Source organism: Triticum aestivum, chromosome 6B (assembly GCF_018294505.1).
Source record: "Triticum aestivum cultivar Chinese Spring chromosome 6B, IWGSC CS RefSeq v2.1, whole genome shotgun sequence".
NCBI lineage: Eukaryota > Viridiplantae > Streptophyta > Magnoliopsida > Poales > Poaceae > Triticum > Triticum aestivum.
In genome coordinates, this window is record NC_057810.1 from 723,211,806 (window position 1) to 723,232,512 (window position 20,707).

The following is a 20,707-nucleotide window of genomic DNA, read 5'->3' on the forward strand; positions in this document are numbered from 1 at the left end:
GCAGCCCAAAGGGCGGGAAGCGGCGGCCTTTGGTCCCGGTTGGTGGCACCAACCGGGACTAATGCCTCCCCCTTTAGTCCGGGTTGGTGCCACCAACCAGGACCAAAGGACCCTGTGCTACCCGCGTCGGGGCCAAAGTTTAGTCCCACCTTGCTAGTTGAGAGGGGCGCGCAGTGGTTTATAAGCCCCACTGCCGCACCCCTCTCCAGCGTAGACTTGCGGGCCTATTTGCTACTGCTTTGCCTGATGGGCCTTCTGGGCCTACTGCGGGCCTGAATCCTGGCTCATGGTAGGGTTTCTAGTCGTATTCAGGCCGTGAGGGCCCAGTAGGAGGCATTTTTTTTGTTTTTTTGTTTTTTTTCTTGCTTTATTTATTTTATTTTGTTTCTACTTACAACAAAATACTTATTATTGCTATTTTTAATTATTTTCCAGTTTTTTGTTTTGTTTTCTGCATTTTTTTTGTTTTTTGCTTTATTTTTTTAACTCTTTTTGCTTTTAGTTTTGGAAAAATTATAAACTTTCTGTTAGTGCCATTAGTTTTCAAATTTGAAAACACTTTTTTTGTTTTCTTTCTTGCTTTATTTATTTTATTTTGTTTCTACTTACAACAAAATACTTATTGTTGCTATTTTTAATTATTACGAGGGCCGGACCATAAGACATTAAAGCATTTCAAATGAACTATGAAAAAGTTGAAAGTTGGCATGGTATCATAAATTCACCCACATAGCCTGTGCATGTACAAAACGGACAATGGTATCATACTCGTGTGTTACAAAGTTGACATGGTATCATCATAATAGTTGCGGGAGAAAGTCTTCACTTTTTCTTCGCTTGTGTCATTTGCTTATTGCGCCGTAACCATGGATAATCTTCATCGCTTATCAGGATGTTGGGGTCAGCCTTGACTTTGAAGGGAGGAATTTCATGAAACTTTTCATAATTTTCAGACATGTCTGTCTTGCCCTCCACTCCCACGATGTCCCTTTTTCCTGAAAGAACTATGTGGCGCTTTGACTCATCGTATGATGTATTCGCTTCCTTATCTTTTCTTTTTCTCGGTCTGGTAGACATGTCCTTCACATAGATAACATGTGCCACATCATTGGCTAGGACGAACGGTTCGTCAGTGTACCCAAGATTTTTCAGATCCACTGTTGTTATTCCGTACTATGGGTCTACCTGTACCCCGCCTCCTGACAGATTGACCCATTTGCACTTAAACAAAGGGACCTTAAAATCATGTACGTAGTCAAGTTCCGATATGTCCACTATGTAACCATAATATGTGTCCTTTCCCTTCTCGGTTGTTGCATCAAAGCAGACACCGATGTTTTGGTTGGTGCTCTTTTGATCTTGGTCAATCGTGTAAAATGTATTCCCATTTATATCCTTTCCAAATCGTAACAGTCGAAGATGGTCCCCTGGACAACAAGTACAGCTCATCACAAACAGTGTTGTCACCTCTGAGACGTGCTTCCAACCAACTGCTGAAAGTCCTGATGTGTTCACATGTAATCCAGTCGTCGCACTACTCTGGGTGTTTGGAGCGCAGACTGTTCTTGTGTCCATCGACATACGGGGTCACCAAGGTAGAGTTATGTAGAACTGTGTAGCGTGCTTGAGACCAAGAATATCCGTCCCTGCATATTATTGAGTCCCTTCCAAGCGTGCCTTTTCCATTCAGTCTCCCCTCATACCGCGATTGAGGGAGACCTATCTTCTTAAGGCCAGGAATGAAGTCAACACAAAACCCGATGACATCCTCTGTTTGATGGCCCATGGAGATGCTTCCTTCTGGCCTAGCGCGGTTACAGACATATTTCTTTAGGACTCCCATTAACCTCTCAAAGGGGTACATATTGTGTAGAAATACGGGGCCCAGAATGACAATCTCGTCAACTAGATGAACTAGGACGTGCGTCATGATATTGAAGAAGGATGGTGGGAACACCAGCTCGAAACTGACAAGACATTGCACCACATCACTCCTTAGCCTTGGTATGATTTCTGGATCGATCACCTTCTGAGAGATTGCATTGAGGAATACACATAGCTTCACAATGGCTAATCGGACGTTTTCCGATAGAAGCCCCCTCAATGCAACCGTAAGCAGTTGCATCATAATCACATGGCAGTCATGAGACTTTAGGTTCTAAAACTTTTTCTCTGACATATTTATTATTCTTTTTATATTCGACGAGAAGCCAGTCGGGACCTTCATACTAAGCAGGCATTCAAAGAAGATTTCCTTCTCTTCTTTGGTAAGAGCATAGCTGGCAGGACCTTCATACTGCTTTGGTCGCATGCCGTCTTTTTCGTGCAAACATTGCAGGTCCTCCCGTGCCTCAGCTGTATCTTTTGTCTTCCCATACACACCCAAGAAGCCTAGCAGGTTCACGCAAAGGTTCTTCGTCACGTGCATCACGTCGATCAAAGAGCGGACCTCTAGGTCTTTCCAGTAGGGTAGGTCCCAAAATATAGATTTCTTCTTCCACATGGGTGCGTGTCCCCCAGCGTCACTCGGAATAGCTAGTCCGCCGGGACCCTTTCCAAAGATTACGTGTAAATCATTGACCATAGCAAGTACGTGATCACCGGTACGCATGGCAGGCTTCCTCCGGTGATCTGCCTCGCCTTTGAAATGCTTGCCTTTCTTTCGACATTGATGGTCGGTTGGAAGAAATCGACGATGGCCCAGATACACATTCTTCCTGCGGCTTCCCAGGTATATACTATCGGTGTCAAGTAAACAGTGCGTGCATGCATGGTATCCCTTGTTTGTCTGTCCTGAAAGGTTACTGAGAGCGGACCAATCGTTGATGGTCACGAACAGCAACACCTTTAGGTGAAATTCCTCATGTTTGTGCTCATCCCACGTACGTACACCGTTTCCATTCCACAGCTGTAAAAGTTCTTCAACTAATGGCCTTAGGTACACAACAATGTCGTTGCCGGGTTGCTTAGGGCCTTGGATGAGAACTGGCATCATAATGAACTTCCGCTTCATGCACATCCAAGGAGGAAGGTTATACATACATAGAGTCACGGGCTAGGTGCTGTGATTGCTGCTCTGCTCCCCGAAAGGATTAATGTCATCCGCACTTAACGCAAACCATATGTTCCTTGGGTCACTTGCAAACTCATCCCAGTACTTTCTCTCAATTTTTCTCCACCGCGACCCGTCAGCGGGTGCTCTCAACTTCCTATCTTTCTTACGGTCCACACTGTGCCATCGCATTAACTTGGCATGCTCTCCGTTTCTGAACAGACGTTTCAACCGTAGTATTATAGGAGCATACCACATCACCTTCACAGGAACCCTCTTCCTGGGGGGCTCGCCATCAACATCACCAGGGTTATCTCGTCTGATCTTATACCGTAATGCACCACATACCGGGCATGCGTTCAGATCCTTGTACGCACCGCGGTAGAGGATGCAGTCATTAGGGCATGCATGTATCTTCTGCACCTCCAATCCTAGAGGGCATACGACCTTCTTTGCTGCGTATGTACTGTTGGGCAATTCATTATCCTTTGGAAGCTTCTTCTTCAATATTTTCAGTAGCTTCTCAAATCCTTTGTCAGGCACAACATTTTCTGCCTTCCACTGCAGCAATTCCAGTACGGTACCGAGCTTTGTGTTGCCATCTTCGCAATTGGGGTACAACCCTTTTTTGTGGTCCTCTAACATGCGATCGAACTTCAGCTTCTCCTTTTGACTTTCGCATTGCGTCCTAGCATCGACAATGACCCGGCGGAGATCATCATCATCGGGCACATCGTCTGGTTCCTCTTGATCTTCAGCAGCTTCGCCTGTTGCAGCATCATCGTGCACATCGTCTGGTTCCTCTTGATCTTCAGTAGCATCACCGTATTCAGGGGGCACATAGTTGTCATTGTACTTTTCTTCTTCGCCGTCTTCCATCATAACCCCTATTTCTCAGTGCCTCGTCCAAACATTATAGTGTGGCATGAAACCCTTGTAAAGCAGGTGGGTGTGAAGGATTTTCCGATCAGAGTAAGACTTCGTATTCCCACATATAGGGCATGGACAACACATAAAACCATTCTGCTTGTTTGCCTCAGCCACTTCGAGAAATTCATGCACGCCCTTAATGTACTCGGAGGTGTGTCTTGAACCGTACATCCATTGCCGGTTCATCTACGTGCATTACAGAACATCATGAATAGATAATTAAGTGACCAAATTAATAGAAGTTCATCATCACATTAAAACCAAAGTACATACATAGTTCTCATATAACAACATAAAGCTCTGCAGAGCATCTAAATTAATTAAACCATACATTGAAACTATGTAAAACATTTCAATGCGAAAACAAATGCGATCATAATCGCAACCAATGTAACAACTGATCCAACGGCATAATGATACCAAGCCTCGGTATGAATGGCATATTTTCTAATATTTTCCTTCAAGATTACCAATGCGAAAACAATTTTTCTAATTTTTTCCTTCAAGAAATTGTTTTCTTCTTCAACTAAATTTAACATCTCAACAATAGGGTCGGTTGGAATTTCCGGTTCAATAACCTCCTAGATAAATAAAATCTATGTCACGTTGGTCGGCATAATTGTCATAAACAATAGATGAACCAATAGTTATGAAAAGATAATATATACCACATCCGAATCATAGACAGGACGAGGGCCGACGGGGGCGGATACCAAAACCATCGCACTATATAAGATGCAATAATAAAAGTAAGAAAATTATACAAGTATCTATATAAACATACAAGTAAGAATTTTTTTTCCTTTCAAAAAGAAGATAAGAACAAGAGGCTCACCACGGTGGTGCCGGCGACGAGATCGGCGCGGCGATCGACGGCGGTGAAGACGGGGACGTGACGTGACGGACCGCTAAATCTAGACAAATATTGAGAAAAATGGAGCTTGGAGGTCGAGCTTGGAGAGGAGAAAGCTTAAGTAGTGTGGCTCGGGCATTCCATCGAACACCTCGTGTGCATAGGAGGTGAGCTAGAGCACCACAAAGCTCTCTCCTCGCCGGCCACGAAAAACAGAGCAGTGAGAGTGCTCTGCTCGCGGGCGAGGGGTATATATAGGCAATTAATTGGTCCCGGTTCGTGGCTTGAACCGGGACTAAAGGGAAGCATTTGGTCCCGGTTCAGGCCACCAACCAGGACCAATTGTGGTGGGCCAGGACCAAGGCACATTGGTCCCGGTTCGTCCCACCAACCGGGACCAAAAGGTCTAGACGAACCGGGACCAATGGCCCACGTGGCCCGGCCGGCCCCCGGGGCTCGCGAACCGGGTCCAATGCCCCCATTGGTCCCGGTTCTGGATTGAGCCGGGACTAATGGGCTGACCCGGCCTGGACCATTGCCCCCTTTTCTACTAGTGTATGTTGGCATAGGTTACATGGTGTGTCTACCCCGCTATATATGAGAGGTCTAGGATACAAGTGTCCTACTTGGACACGACTCCATATCTTGTCTACACGCCGTACGACTCCAGGTCCAACTGTAACCTAACTTGTACAATAATATTCAACACAACTCTAACATCCTCCGCCCCTGATTCTTCCCATGGCGGTTGTTCTGCCAGCCACCGTTCCCGCCGCCGCCGCCACCAGAGCCTTGGCCCCTCCCGCGCGCCTGCTTGCGCGCCTCCCACTGCTACTCAGTAAGATACAGCTGCCCGTCGCCTTGGCTCAGCGCGGGCGCGGCGCGGCGCTCCTCGGCGGTCCTGAGCCAGCCGATGACTTCCACAACCGAGACAAGTCGAGAAGGTTTTCGATCGCCATTGCGATCTGCGAGTACCGGGTGGAACAACACGCAAAAGCTTCTGCACGACGCGTACCTCCTCCACGTTCTCGCCGAGGGTGCGCAGCTGGTTGACGAGGCTGGTGATCCGCATGCCGAAAGCGTCTTGGGTTTCGCCATGGTGGAATGTGATCTTCTCGAATTCCGCGTGGAGCTGTTGTGCGGTGGCCTCACGCACACGGTGCACTCCCATACGCATTACCTTGATGGTGTCCCAGGCCGCCTTGGCCGTCTCCTTGACGACGAGGACGCCGAGCATCTCCGGCGGAACGGCTCGGAGGAGGACGCCGAGCGCCGCCTTGTCGTCGCGCACGCGTTGCGCATTGCCTTCGATCGCGTCCCAGAGCTCCCAGGACTCCAGGTGTACCTTCATCACCAGCGACCACTCAATGTAGTTGGTCGAGGTGAGGGTCGGGAACATGGTGTCGGCGCTCGGCACGAACGGCGCACGCTCCGTAGCCGCCGCCTGGTGGATCACCACCTGCCGCTCCCACCTGACGCGGCTTCGCCCGCGACCGCGCTCCCGTGGTGGAGTCTCCTAGCGTGCCGGACTGCCCGCGCCTCCGTTGAGGCCAGCCACGGCCGCCGCTGCAGCCGCGTCCGGCTGTACTCCGTGATCGGACATGATCGCCGGGATCGCTAAAATGAGGCTCTGAATACCACTTGTTAGCAATCTTAAGCTCACGACCACAGAGGAGACAGTGGTTTGTGCCGCGTGCAATCTTGCAACTTTTCTCATTTTTCTTTCAGCTTTTTATTCTGTTACATGGAAGGACAGGCAGGTAGTGATCCTATCTATGCGCTACGATCCGGCGTGCTCACGCCATCCCACGAGGGCCGATCGTGCCTCCTAAGCCACCTGCGAGACTTCCGGGCCGATCGTGGTGACCACGTCCAGCCCGCCGAAGCTAGCTACTTGCATGGCACGCATATGTCGTGGCTCATGCGATCTGTTTATTTGACAGAAAAACAAACTAGCCTAAAACCCAACGTCTAGATTAGCTAACATACACATTTCAAGTGAGGCGATAGTTGTCGACACCAGAGCGACGACAAACAAATATGGCCTCTTGGTCCTCCTGTTTGCGCTATGGTTTCCAATAAGTGTGTTTTTTAGTCTAAGAAGATCTTGATTTGCGAAAAAGATTTCTCAAGATTAATTATGTCTTTCTAAAACCTAAACCCCAGTTATTATATCTCTTTTTACCATCAATATTCTTGTTCTTTCTTCCAAGCTAAGGCGGCTAGGGTAAAGTTCTCTTTCCCTCCAAGCTCCGCCAGCCAGCCCATGGATTCTCCTCCCCTCTGCATGTCACTTTGGCAGCTGTTGGCAAGGAGGGGAATCTAGGTGCCTCGGCTCCGGCTAGTAATTTAGGGTAGGGTTTTTAGTCCTCATAGGGTGGCGCTCGAACAGATGGTAGCATATCATCTTCGAGTTAGTCTTCTGGCTTTCGATCCTCCTCGATGAACTTTTATCATAGATCTGGGTATTTAAAAAAAAATCTCTCTTTTGTTTTTGAGTTGAAACCCCAGTTGTTAGTGTAATTCAATTTTCAGTTCTTTTTCATGTACATTTTCTTTATCCTCCACCCGCGAAGATCACTCATCGTCTCTGTCTTGTTCCCTTTTCGCTGCCGCCGCTGCCTGTACCCAACCACGAACCGTGGTGCCCCTCCTCGTCGCCTGCCGCATCATGAGTCTAGGAAAACTTAATGGAATTTGAAAATAAGTTCAGAAATTTGAGAAAAGTTCATGAATATGAAAAAAGTTTGCAAATTGGAAAAAGTTTGTGAAGTTGGAAATATTTCAAGAATTCAAAAAAATACAAATTTGAAAAAAAAAATCACAAATACGGAAAAGTTTGCGAACACACACACACACACACACACACACACACACATACATATAAGAATTTCATTTTTAATTGTGAATTTGGAAAAAAAGTTTGTTACTTTAAAAGAGTTCAAGAGTTTGAAAAGAGTTACTAACTATTTTAAAAAAGTAAAAAATAAAAATAAAGAATGAAAAAAGCAACAAAAAGGTAAAAAAGACCAAACAAAAGCTTAGTAGAAAAAGGCAGAAAAAAGAAAAAGATAAAAAAATAGGACCGGGAGCTTCAGCTTCCAAAAACTGCCTGGATAGAAGTCCCGCTGGAATACACTTTAATGTGCCGATCCATAGAAAGAGGTGCGTCAGGACAACATATGTAGAAGGCATTAAGCAGCGCTCAATGCGCTAAATAGAAATTCGCAAACAACCACTACTTAGTATCACTGGCACCGGTGAAGTAGAAGGGCGGCAAGCCCGAAGACAAGGAGCAGGGACGGCCCTAGGTCCACTGGGGTTGAGCAAACCAAACCATGCACATACTCTCTCCGTTCCTAAATATAAACCTTTTTAGAGATTTCAATATAAATTATGTACGGAGCAAAATAAGTGAACCTACACTTTAAAATATTTTTATATACATATGTATGTAGTTTGTATTGAAAACCGAGGGAGTAGTCTTGAACGTTGAACAGCCTATCCCTCTCCTTTGGGCCTTCACTCACTCAGTAGGGTACAAGTCTCGGCACAAACCGCGTAATATCGCAACGGTAGTGGTACGTGAAGGGCACGCTCACATGTCTTTCAGTTTGAGATGGACGTACGTGTGGAAAATCTGTATAATTTGCGACTAGACCCGTCAATTGTCACGTACTATACCCGTCAAGGTGGCCCGTGGATTAATTTTATGGTTCTCAGTAGTTGCCTGCACTGCACGGCCACAAGCATAAACGTATCCTTCTCCTTGGCCACAAAACCAGACGTACCTTGACTGTAATTTTTTTGTCAGGCGTAGCGTTCCCAAGCGGCCAAGCCCAAGCTGCACTCGGCATATGCAGCGACAGGCGATGACCGCGCGCGGGTCATGCACGTCCTAAGTACTGGTGGTAACTTCCCGCAAAAAAATAACAAAAATAATAATTCCTTGTGGTAACTAACCCGGCGATGACCGTAGACTCCTCTGCACGACATCCTGCTTTTAACACGCGACTAATACGTACAGAGGCATCATACATACAATCTCAATAATATCTCTGTACTGTATCCATCTACTATCTATTATTGATCCTATATATATGGCCACCATAACACGAAAGACGAAACCAACCACCAACAGCTAGAACAACCTTGCCCGCCGCCGGTGCCACGATGAGCGCCGTGTGCTTTTTGTTGGCGTGCTTGGCGGCAGCCCTGCAGCCAACGTCGGCCGCCGAGACTGGAAGGGGTGAGATCTTGCATATCCCGTCCGCCGCCGACCTGGCTCGGGCTCGCTGCCCTTCCAGATGCGGTCGTGTTCCCATTCACTACCCGTTCGGCATAGGGCCTGGCTGCTTCCGGCAAGGCTTCGAGCTCACCTGCAACAACACCGCTGGTCATAAGAGGCTCTTTCTGGCCAACAGTACCATTGAGGTCCTTGACTTGTATCCCAGAGGAAATGAACTTCGAGTCTCTCCTATCCACTTCAACGTCACCATGAAACCAGGTATGGACGACACCTATAACATGTCATGGGAGGCCCCTGTTAAAGGTCTTATGGCCTCTGAAGAAACTAGCTTGTTCGTTGTTGGTTGCGGTGTGGGTGTCTACTTGTTCGGCCGTGATACCAACAATCCCATAGGTTATTGCGTGAGTATTTGCCTAGACGACAAAGAGGCCATGAAGGAGGCAAATGCAAACCACTATAACGATGTTGGGATGGGTTGTTGTTCCATTTATTTGCAGCAGGACGTGCCAGCATTTGGGTTCACAGTTGACCGCCTCAAAGGCGTCTCAGCACTATCAAGAGAACGTCAAGGGCTCTCTAATACTATCAAAGTTTTCCTGGCGGGGGATTACAGTTTTAATGTTACCGACATCTATTCAAGTCGGGTAGACAAAAGAAACATTGGTGTGGCATTACTTGCAATAGCCATCACGGATCAACCAAGATGTCAAAGTGCTAAGAAGAAAAAGTCAAGCTATGCTTGTGGCGATAACAGCGATTGCGTGGATGTGCCATCTGGAGGCTACTCTTGTCGTTGCCGCACTGGCACAAACGACAACAACCCATACCTTATGGATGGTTGTCAACAACCAGGTCAGCAATCTACTCTTTAACCAGGAATTTAAAAATATTGAAATGCCATGTCATAAATATTGGACTGATGTATGCATGATTGAATACTATGGCAATTTTTGCTCGTCATCATTTTTCATAGGAAAAACATATTTTTTGCTTCCGAATTTAAATATAACTAGTTCTACGTACAACAAAGCAAACACTAATTGTCTCTTGCCCAAAACTGAAAATTACCAATCATAGAAGTTCAAAAATTAGGACAGGTTTTTCTTCAGAATCTTTTGACATATTTGGATGTACTAATGTTATTGATTATATTGTTTACTAGTTCCACATGGGGTAACTTAATTCTCAGTTCTCATATTGTCGCTACTAATAGAAAATTCTTGACAAGGTGTCAATAAGACTTAAGTTATTTCACAAAAAATAAGACTTATGTTATTTTCGGTACTCCCTACGTCTTAGTGCATAAGGCATGCTTGTAGTTCTAGGTCGTCAATTTAACTTGTGTATTAACTATAATAAAAATATCTATTAAGAAATTACATTTTCGTATTAATATAATGATATACTTTTGATGGAATAAAACCACGTGCATGCCCTATGCACCGAGATGGATGGAGTAGTATCCACCCAATTAATGGGATTGGTTTCCCAGTTAAGACGGTGGAGTAGCACATTTCTTTAGGTTGGTCTTGGTCATAATGAGAGTAACTTAGCTAGTAACATAGCGTACTTCAAGAGAAGTTTACTTAAGTGACATGTAGTTAACAAGGAAAAAGGTGTTTGGAGTAACATAATATGTTATTATAACATAACACAACCCAAAGAAAAATGATTTTACAATCTAATAAAATGCAATCATCTATAATACTATTTCTATGTTACTTTGCACTATGAAGGTAGTAACTTAGACTAGTGTCGTATGCATGACACTAGTATAAGTTACTCCCCACTATGACTAGCCTTATAATGTTTTAACTAGCAATTAAACTTGGTATTATTAATTAATGATTTAATAAGTTGTACCTCTAGTCTAGATAGGATGACCATTAATTCACACAAGCTTAATGTGACTTCTCTTGTGGTAGTCTCCCAGTGTGACTTCTTCCTCTGTCACTATACTTGCAGCGCATTACAATCCCAATCATAAAGGAGGTTGCACCCAATTTTGCGGGAACACAAGCATTCCCTTCCCTTTTGGGCTTGAAAATGGTTGCTATGCTACTGAAAAGTTTCGACTTAACTGTACATCAGAAAACATTACAATTCTTGATCAAAGGGGCAAATACATTGTGGCAAACATTTCAGTTAATGAAGGATATCTTAGTGTTAGAGAAACACAAAACAACTCAAAGTATGGCGAAGAAGAGCTCACGGTGCTATTTGAACCAGACGAGGGGGGCTGGGAATTAGGACTTATGCCTGGAGAAGGCTTTTATTTATCTGAAGAATACGGTATGAAGATGTGGTGGTCTATCGATAATTTAACTTGTCCGGTTGCTATGAGCAAGCAAAGAAGTGCTATGTACGCATGCCGCAGTGTCAATAGTAGTTGCATTCCTGTCACCCGCGGCCGCAGGAATGGGACGATGCAGCTCGGCTATCGTTGTCAGTGCTCTCAAGGTTTTGATGGAAATCCATACATACCAAATGGCTGCAAAGGTAAACACACTACAACTGCCAGTACAAATTGTCCTCCAACTATAGGGCTGATTTTCCATGTACATGAAATGATTGACCGAAACATTGCAATGATAGATCTAGCAGGATTCATGTGATGCAGTTTGTCGGTCATCTTGATCCAAAGAATTTATTTCCTTTTTAGTGGGTTTAGGATAAGCATGTTATTCAAGTCATACAACTCATTAACATGCCTCATTTTAGTTATGTGCATCACATGATGTAGAGACTAGAAGGGCGATAACTTTATTACTTAAAAATGGTACATTAGGGTACATTATGCTAAATGGCCCTAGCCATGCATTGGTACTAGATTTTAGCTAATTCATGACAATGAAAACATAGGGATTGATCCTTGTTTGAGATCACATTGCATATCACCATCATGTATATGATTAATCATATCCACCATTTTTTTGGTATTTTAAATGTGCACATACAAACTTCTAGAACTTTAGTGACATTTGCATATTCATAAACATGTAAATGCACCTCATGGAAATGATACATTATTAACATATATGGAATCAAACATATTTTTATAATGTTACATCTATATAGCTTGGTTCCTTACTAACATGTGCTTAGAAACAATAATGTTCAGTGGTGTATTTTGGAGATCACATTGTTGTATAGAGGTAATTTTGATGTCTCTAGGATGAGTTCTAGGCCAAGGCTAACCTACCTAGGATGAGTTCTAGGCCAAGGGTAACCTATCTATGGTTCCACCGTTTCTTCCAAATATTTCCGGGCATCATATGTTTCTCACATACCTACCATTTTGCAGATGTCAATGAGTGTTTGTTGATGCATATTTGCAATGGCCCTTGCCTAAATTATCCTGGAGGCTATAGCTGCAATGAGTGCACCCATGGAAAAGAGTTTGATCCAATAAATCTCAAATGTGTCATGTCAACAAAGAGACGCAATCTTCTCTTAGGTAAATCATATCGAGTTTACTCACCTCGGTACAAATTGCAACTTGCAAAGTGAGATTTTTCTCATAACAACTACTATTGGATGTATAGGTATCGCAATTGGAATTAGTTGTGGACTTGGTGCCATTATTCTTGTGCTAGGTGCAACAGTACTCATCAGCAAGTGGAAGAGAGGCATGCAAAAGAGAATTCGAAGGACATACTTCAAGAAAAATCAAGGCCTACTCTTGGAACAACTAATATTAGATGAAAGTGCCACAGATAAAACAAAGATATTCTCCTTGGAGGAATTAGATAAAGCAACCAATAACTTTGATGCCAGTCGTATTCTTGGCCGTGGAGGACATGGGACAGTTTACAAAGGGATTTTATCTGATCAACGTGTAGTGGCCATAAAAAAGTCTAAGCTGGTGGAGCAAACTGAGATTGACCAGTTTATCAACGAGGTTGCCATCCTGTCACAAATCATTCATCGGAATGTAGTCAAGCTTTTTGGTTGTTGTCTCGAAACAGAAGTGCCTTTGCTAGTTTATGAGTTCATATCCAATGGCACACTATATGATCTTCTTCACATTGACGTAAGTGTTAAATGTTTACTTTTATGGGGTGATCGCATTAGGATTGCTGCAGAAGCTGCAGGAGCTCTTGCTTATCTCCACTCAGCTGCTGCGATACCAATTTTCCATAGAGATGTGAAATCCTCCAATATACTTCTAGATGACAACTTTACTACCAAGGTTTCTGACTTTGGTGCTTCGAGGTCTTTATCACTTGATCAGACACATGTAGTGACAATTGTACAAGGAACTTTTGGTTACTTAGACCCCGAGTACTACCACACCGGGGAGCTGAGTGAGAAGAGTGATGTTTATAGCTTTGGAATTATACTAGTGGAGCTTCTAATGAGAAAGAAGCCAATTTTTATTAATGAACAAGGTATAAAACAAAGCTTGGCTCATTACTTCGTGGAAGGATCTCAGCAGGGAGTCCTCATGGAAATAATGGATCCCCAAGTTGTCGAAGAAGCGAACCAGAATGAAATTGATGACATTGCCTCAGTTGCGGAAGCATGCTTGAAAACCAAAGGAAAAGAAAGACCTACCATGAAAGAGGTAGAAATGAAGTTGCAACTCCTAAAAACTAGAAGATTAAGGAGTCAACTTCCTCCCATAAATGATGGAGAGATCGAGTCACTTGGGTGCCTAAATGGCGCTAGCTCTCATGCACAGAGCAACAACATTGTCAGTAATGTTAGCTTAACACCTACATGCAGCTCCGGAAAGTACAGTCTGGAGCAAGAGTTTTTGAACTCAGCCAGCTTGCCACGCTAGCGAAGCACACAGTGGGATGATCATCTGCTTACTAAGCTTCTGAGGTGCATCTTTGTCAGTTATCCTATACGTATTTATATAGAAAAAAATGTAATGCATGTAGTTCCTTTTAGTGTGGGAGTATGCCATGTAAATTCCCGCATTGTGTTTGTAGCTTATTTTTTGTCTGTAATTTCAATTTAGAGGACAAGTCATTGCGATTAAGCTACGGTGCTGGATAAAGGTATTTTACAGTGTTGGCAACTGCAGTACTCATGTCTCACCGCTCATTACCAGTGACTTAATTACAGGTTTGAATAGTACTACCTAGTTTAATTTAATATATACTTTGCCGAATGCTGATGGAGGAAGATGATGGCCTCGATGAGGTTTCCTTGGTTAGAAATGAGATGCACAAGTCAGGTTGGGTTCGGCTTGTGAAGGTGCATAGGAAAGACAAAGAGGGTCGAGCAGTCGCAACTCCAGGAGCAGCAAAGTCAGCCATGCCGATGCGAGCATGCTCCCGGCGTGCTGAATGCCAGAAATGGCTCCTGACAATGGCTCAAGGGCACATTGCATTTTGTTGGGGGAGAAGAGGAGAGGGAGATGAGCTTTAGCCAAGGCCTCGACCCTTGATGAAGAAAATGAAAGGCGTGTAGGAGGTTTGGCACGCGTGTGTTGAGAAGTTCTGCTTTTGCGACAAAGAGTGTGAAAAATAATTATCATTTTTTTCATCTGCCTGTCTTTGCCGTTTCCCCTTCGAAGCTGCCAGCCGGCCGGTTTCTCCAGCGGCAGGCTGGCCGTTGAGGAACAGTGGACCGCGCCTCTGCAGGAGGCATGCGGCTGGAAGCGGAGGAGGCCGCCCGCCGTGTGTGTGACCGAGGTGCCCGACGTCGTTCTTCCTCTCCTGCGGCGACTCCTTGGACCACGGAGGTTCGATCTCGCCTCCTCAACACATTTTCCCCTCAGACCCACACTCCCCTATTCAGTTCTCTGCCATACAGATTAACAATTGTCAATCCTATCATCACTGTAAAGCCCATCTACTGATGAGTCACGCTGTCAAACTAATACTCGATGAATGTACGCCAAATCATTTGCTGAATGCCACATGCTCTTCGTTGGTCGCGCTTAGGAACCCACATGGGACATGCCTCTCGCAGGTCCCAACAACCAACGATAATAGATCAATGAATGGTTGAGGATTCCCCCCCTCCGTCCCACTGGCCACTGCTCTGCATACTGAAATGCACTTACTAGTACAACATTAACAATTTCTAATCATATATTGCTCTAAAGAGTGCAACCTATCCAGTGATGAGTCACACTGTCATTTATACAAATGCGCGATGAGGACACACCAAATCCTTGCTGAATGGTGCTGCAGGGTACGCCAAATGCACAACGAGGTCCCAACAACCCAGAATGATAGATCGATAAATGCTTAAACTTTGCGTTAGCCGCTGGACAGCCATATGCATTGTCACTAAATTTCAATCCGTGATGCCGGCTTGGTTCAGGGCTTCAGGCAGCGTTTGTTTGTACATGTGGTTGGTCACTACATCTACCGTCTATTAGAAATACAAATTAGCAATGTGTACTTATATGAGTATATATGGTGAGACGTCGCTGTAAAGCGTAGCTAACAATGCATCCCTAGTATAGATTAAAAGGCGCTGATGATGAGTGTCACACTGTTAAACCAATATATATGAGATGCGCGATGGAGACCTGGCAAGTCTTGATTAAAAAAGAATCAACTAACTTCTGTCTATCTAAGCAGGACCTAAGAGCCTGAGACATGCATCTCAAATCTACCTCATGTAATTCCTTTAAATCATTAATAAACTTTGTGTTGGAGAATAGGAGTTAAATTCTATGTCAGCATACAGGAGTATAGTTTGTTCAGTATCGCAGCTAGCAGAGCGCGATGACTTTCAAAGCCTTATACATTTTCACTAAATTTTAAGCCATGGAGTACAGCAATTCTGCAGAAATAAAAATTAACAATGTGAGAGTTTGTTGAGGCATCGCTGTCTATTCATGTAACGAGGGCCGGCCTGATGCATAGTTAAGTAATGAAGTCTGCTATTAAAAACTAACAGTTTTACTAGAACTCATCTAGATGAGATATAATTTGGTCTCATTCACCTTTTATAGCCATTGAATGTGATGCTATAAGATGCGTGTGTGCTGACGTGGGTTGTATCTGTTCTTTTTTTCAAAGTGAATGAGACCAAATTATGTCTCATCTAGATGAGTTCTAGGTACTCCCAAAAACTAATGTGCAGCAAAGGTGAGTGAGTGCCAACTTAAGGGCAGCAACGTCTTGTTTAAAAGATGGTTTCGACACTGAGCCCTGCATCTCAGATCCATTCACAGCAAACACTCACGGGCAAGCGAGAGAGGGAAGCTTGATCGGTACCGATGGAGGTGACCGCGTTGAGCATCGGCAAGTCTGCGCTGAGCGGAGCGCTCAGCTACGCCAAATCCGCCGATGCGGAGGAGGTGGCCCTGCAGCTGGGAGTACAGCGCGACAAGGCCTTCATCACCGACAAGCTGGAGATGATGCAGTCTTTCTTGATGGTGGCGCATGATGAGCAAGGCGAGCACAACAAGGTGGTCAGGACCTGGGTGAAGCAGGTTCGTGACGTCGCCTACGACGTCGAAGATGGCCTCCAGGACTTCTTTGTCCGTGTTCATCGGAAATCCTAGTGGCGCATCCCTCGCACCGTTCTCGATCGTCGCCATGTCGCCAAGAAGATGAAGGAGCTGCGTGCCAAGGTGGAGGACATGAGCCATAGGAACGTGCGGTACCGCCTCATCGACCGTGGATCAAAACCCGCTAATTCTTCTGACCTCACAACCACCACTGCTGCCATGTTCGGCGTTGATGAAGCAAGAAGGCATGCTACAAATCAGCACCAATCAGGATTAAGGTTGGATCTTGCCCAGCTGATCTTCAGCGACAAGAAAGACTTGGGATCATACCAAATTGGAGTGATCGGAGTGTGGGGAACAAGTGGCACGGTTGGGCATACCTCCATCATCTTTGATGCTTACGAGAATCCAAATGTCAAAGTCAAATTCCCAAGTCTAGGGTGAAACAGTCGTGGCTTAGGGTGACACGCCCTTTCCACCGGAAAGAATTTGTCCAGAGTATAGTGGAACAGTTTCAAGCAACCACCATAGGGGTGGTTGATTTTCTGCTGGAGGCAGAGGGGGAGAAGATTTGGCATGAGTTGGCACATGAGTACAATGAATGTGTCAGCAAGAAGAGGCACCTGATCGTGCTTGCCGGACTATCCACTATTGAAGAATGGCAGCAGATCAAAGCTTGCTTCCCAGAAAACAAACAGGGGAGCCATATCATAGTATCCACAGAGCTAGCATGTTGAAGTTGCAAGCCTGTGCCAGGGCCAGGGAAGTACCGTGTCGGAGATCAAGCAATTGTCTGCTAAACAAACTATATATGCTTTATACCAGCAGGTACTACTTCGAACACAAGTTTTTGGTTCACTCAGTTCGAAATCTTGAGTTTATTTATTTCTTTAGAAAAATATCATCCAAGATGTAAACCTTTAGATCAGCTATGCATGGAGTGCTTGAGGCGGGATCAATTAATTTGTGTGTTTGGACAAAGCCAAGAATGAGAAATTTCCCGGTGCAAATCCTAACACGCCACTGAGAAGAGAATAATCAGCATGAAATGAGTCCACTTCTCTCACCCAACCAAGCTCCCCCCGTCCCCTCCAGCGTCATCCCTCACCATAGACCTTCACAGTCCTCCCAGATCTTTTGTCTTCGCCCCTATATTCCTTGCTGATATTGGTTTCCTCTGCCAAGATCCCTAGGGACAGGTTACCACTCTCCAGTGGGAAAGGGCGGCAGGTGACTAGGTTCGGTGGTGATGTGTTTCCTTGAGACATAATGACAAGGGTGAAGGGAGAAGAGAGGTAGAGTAGGGAATCCAGTAGATAGGGACAAAACTAGACTTGTTCTATTCTTGCTTGCTTTACATATTGACAAAACTAAATCATATTGGTCATGACTCTTTAATAGAACAATAACTATATTTCTCCTCTATTAATACGGATTACATAAGAACTGAAATATTTCGCAGTTTTTGTCCTCCTTGAATGCTAAATGGTTGTAGCTTCTAGAGGTGGCTGAGGAGGGTATACGGACGGCTAAGCGTATATGTCTCACCAAGTCACCATACATGACATGTAGGTGGTCATGCAATGCTGAGTTCTAATGTTTTTAGTAACTTTATGTTCCCCCTGCTTGTAGTAGTAGCAAACTTTCTATGTAACTCATGAATACTTTGTGTTCGTGTACTTCTCCGCTTTTTTCAAATTTTGGACTGCTTTTAGTATTTTCGGCAAAGGTCACCTCAGCACAATTGACTTGTATGCATGCTATCCTAGCTTCGATTTACTATTTGTGGTTCATTGTGGTAACAAAATTTTTGTGTAGCAACTGGAAATGCATTGAGCTGATTCTTCAGTAAGTTTTTGGAATGATTCGTCAATTAAATTTCATGTAGTTATTGTTTGCTTGTGTTCAGGGGTCTCAAGACATGACATATTCATCAAAGCCAACATCTAGCACAACGCTACCCTGCATTGTTGAGGATGAGATAAAAGAATACCAGTCTAATAATAATGTTGACAGAAAGATGATAGTGCAAGAAGAGCACACACACACCAACACGGTTTCATGTGTTTTTGAAGAATTCCAGCTTGTTGGGAGAAACTAAGAAAAAAAATGCTATTATTGAAGTCATACGAGAACACGCTTCCACCTCACAATTTCAGGTGATCGCAGTGTGGGGAATGGGTGGTCTTGGAAAAACCACTCTGATCAAAGATATTTACCAAAGTCAAGAGGTCAATGACATGTTTGGTAAACATGCTTTTGTCACAGTCTTGCGACCTTTCAAGCTTGAGGAGCTCCTGAGGAGCTTAATATACCAGTTAGAAGCAAAGAAGAGCGCCATGGACTTTGCGTTTGGTACCAAAGAAGATATTGGTTCGATGGGGGTTAAAGAGTTGACAGAAGTGTTATGTAAACGTTCACAAGGAAAAAATGTCTGATTGTTCTCGATAACCTATCATCCACCACTGAATGGGATAAAATAATGCTGAGTTTACTTGCAATGAAGAATCCAAGCTTGGTTATTGTGATCACAACAAGGCAAGAGGATATTGCTAAACATTGTTGCAAGAAACCAGAGTACATGGAACAAAAGGAGTGCATACACTTTCTTAGTGTTCTACAAGACAAGGATGCATGTGATCTCTTCACAAAAAAGGTATTAGAGTTGTTACTTGTATTTCTTTAGGATGGGTCATGTCAGATCAGTGTAGTGCAGCTCCGCTGGACCACGATTTGGAGGAGATACTTCCAAATAGTTGCAAAACGTAAGATGCAGACACCACCATGACCGATGTCATAGGGTCATCATGTTGGAATGTTGTACTTTCAGTAATTAAACAAAAACACTGATTATGTTAACCATTGTCTAGTTAGGCCAGGTTAGGTTAGTAGCAGACCGACAATAATTACGGCTCCACCACTGCTCTTATATCAAAATTATACTTGAGGCAATGGTTAAAACAATGTCATGTAATTAGAACGAGTTTCATTTCTTTGAATTTTCCAATTTGTTCAAAATAGTTTTTTTTTTCTTCAGATAGTTTAATATGAACACATTACTGTAATAGTATATTCTTTGTTTTCCATTTTATAACTTAGTGATATCACATAGTTCAAGCTCTGAATATATATTTAATAAATGTGTCCATGTGAATTTTATTACAAAAATATGTTAAGAGATGTGCACAATAAGTTAACACTTAACTTATATATTGGTTTATTTTATAGTAATCAATATAGTGTGATCTTATTTGTCTTACATACAAAATTACTCCCTCTGTAAACAAATATAAGAGCGTTTAGATCACTACTTTAATGATCTAAACGCTCTTATATTTCTTTATGGAGGGAGTACATGTATGGAACTATGTTCGGCCACATTGTATGTTTACTCACCACCAAACTTAACTGAGACAAACTAGTTAATAAACAAAGTAGAAAGATTTGTTTTCTCGCACCTAATTCATTTGATTGTAGTGTAGTAAAAATACTAATTATATTTCCCACCATTGCAGGTATTTAAGAATAAAATCACAGATTTGGCTAAGCATTATCCTGAATTGGTTGAACCAGCAAAACTAATCCTAAAGAAGTGTAATGAACTTCCTCTTGCCATAGTCACCATAGGTGGTTTCTTGGCACACCAACCAACGAAAACTGCGGCAGAGTGGAGAAAATGTTGGTTCCAGCAAAAGAGTTTGCTACTTGTAGCAAGAAAATAAAAAAGAACAAAAATCATGGCGGCCATGTCGTTCGCCGCCGAGCACATCATCTGCCCGTTGCAACAGAAAAGCAAGCAGTTCCTGCAAAAATCAAACATGCTTCCAGCAAAAAAACAAAATCGAAAATAACAGCAACTTATTCTCAGTCCCTCTCCTGCGGTGATGCCTAGGACTTCCAAGGTTCGACCTTTCCTCCCCACCATCTTCCCCTCCGACCAACTATTCACTTGTCTGCATACTGTCTGAAATACGCTTTGGTAGTACACTACAGACTAACACTTTTTAACCCTATCATCGATGTAGAACCTGGAAGTTAGTGATGAGCCATACTGTGAATCCTATATACTTAAGAGATTCATCCCCACTACAAGTATTTATCTCAACATGCAGGGCATCCAACTCAGCATCCTACCACTTCAGTGAACTCCTAATATACACGATGCCACGTCGAACGTGTTGCTACCCGCGTATAGAA

General features: G+C 43.8%; 1 protein-coding gene and 1 pseudogene across 1 annotated transcript; both read left to right on the forward strand.

Annotated features, from left to right (window-relative positions):
- The first annotated feature begins 8,934 nt into the window (after positions 1-8,934).
- On the forward strand, positions 8,935-13,908 carry LOC123139774 (wall-associated receptor kinase 2). The gene is made up of 4 exons (XM_044559482.1): positions 8,935-9,936; positions 11,050-11,583; positions 12,389-12,541; positions 12,630-13,908. Exons 1-4 carry the CDS (start codon positions 9,009-9,011, stop codon positions 13,868-13,870), a joined length of 2,856 nt encoding a protein of 951 aa, XP_044415417.1. The 5' UTR covers positions 8,935-9,008; the 3' UTR covers positions 13,871-13,908.
- A 2,368-nt stretch (positions 13,909-16,276) lies between these two features.
- On the forward strand, positions 16,277-20,453 carry LOC123140049 (putative disease resistance protein RGA3; annotated as a pseudogene).
- The last annotated feature ends 254 nt before the right edge of the window (positions 20,454-20,707 follow it).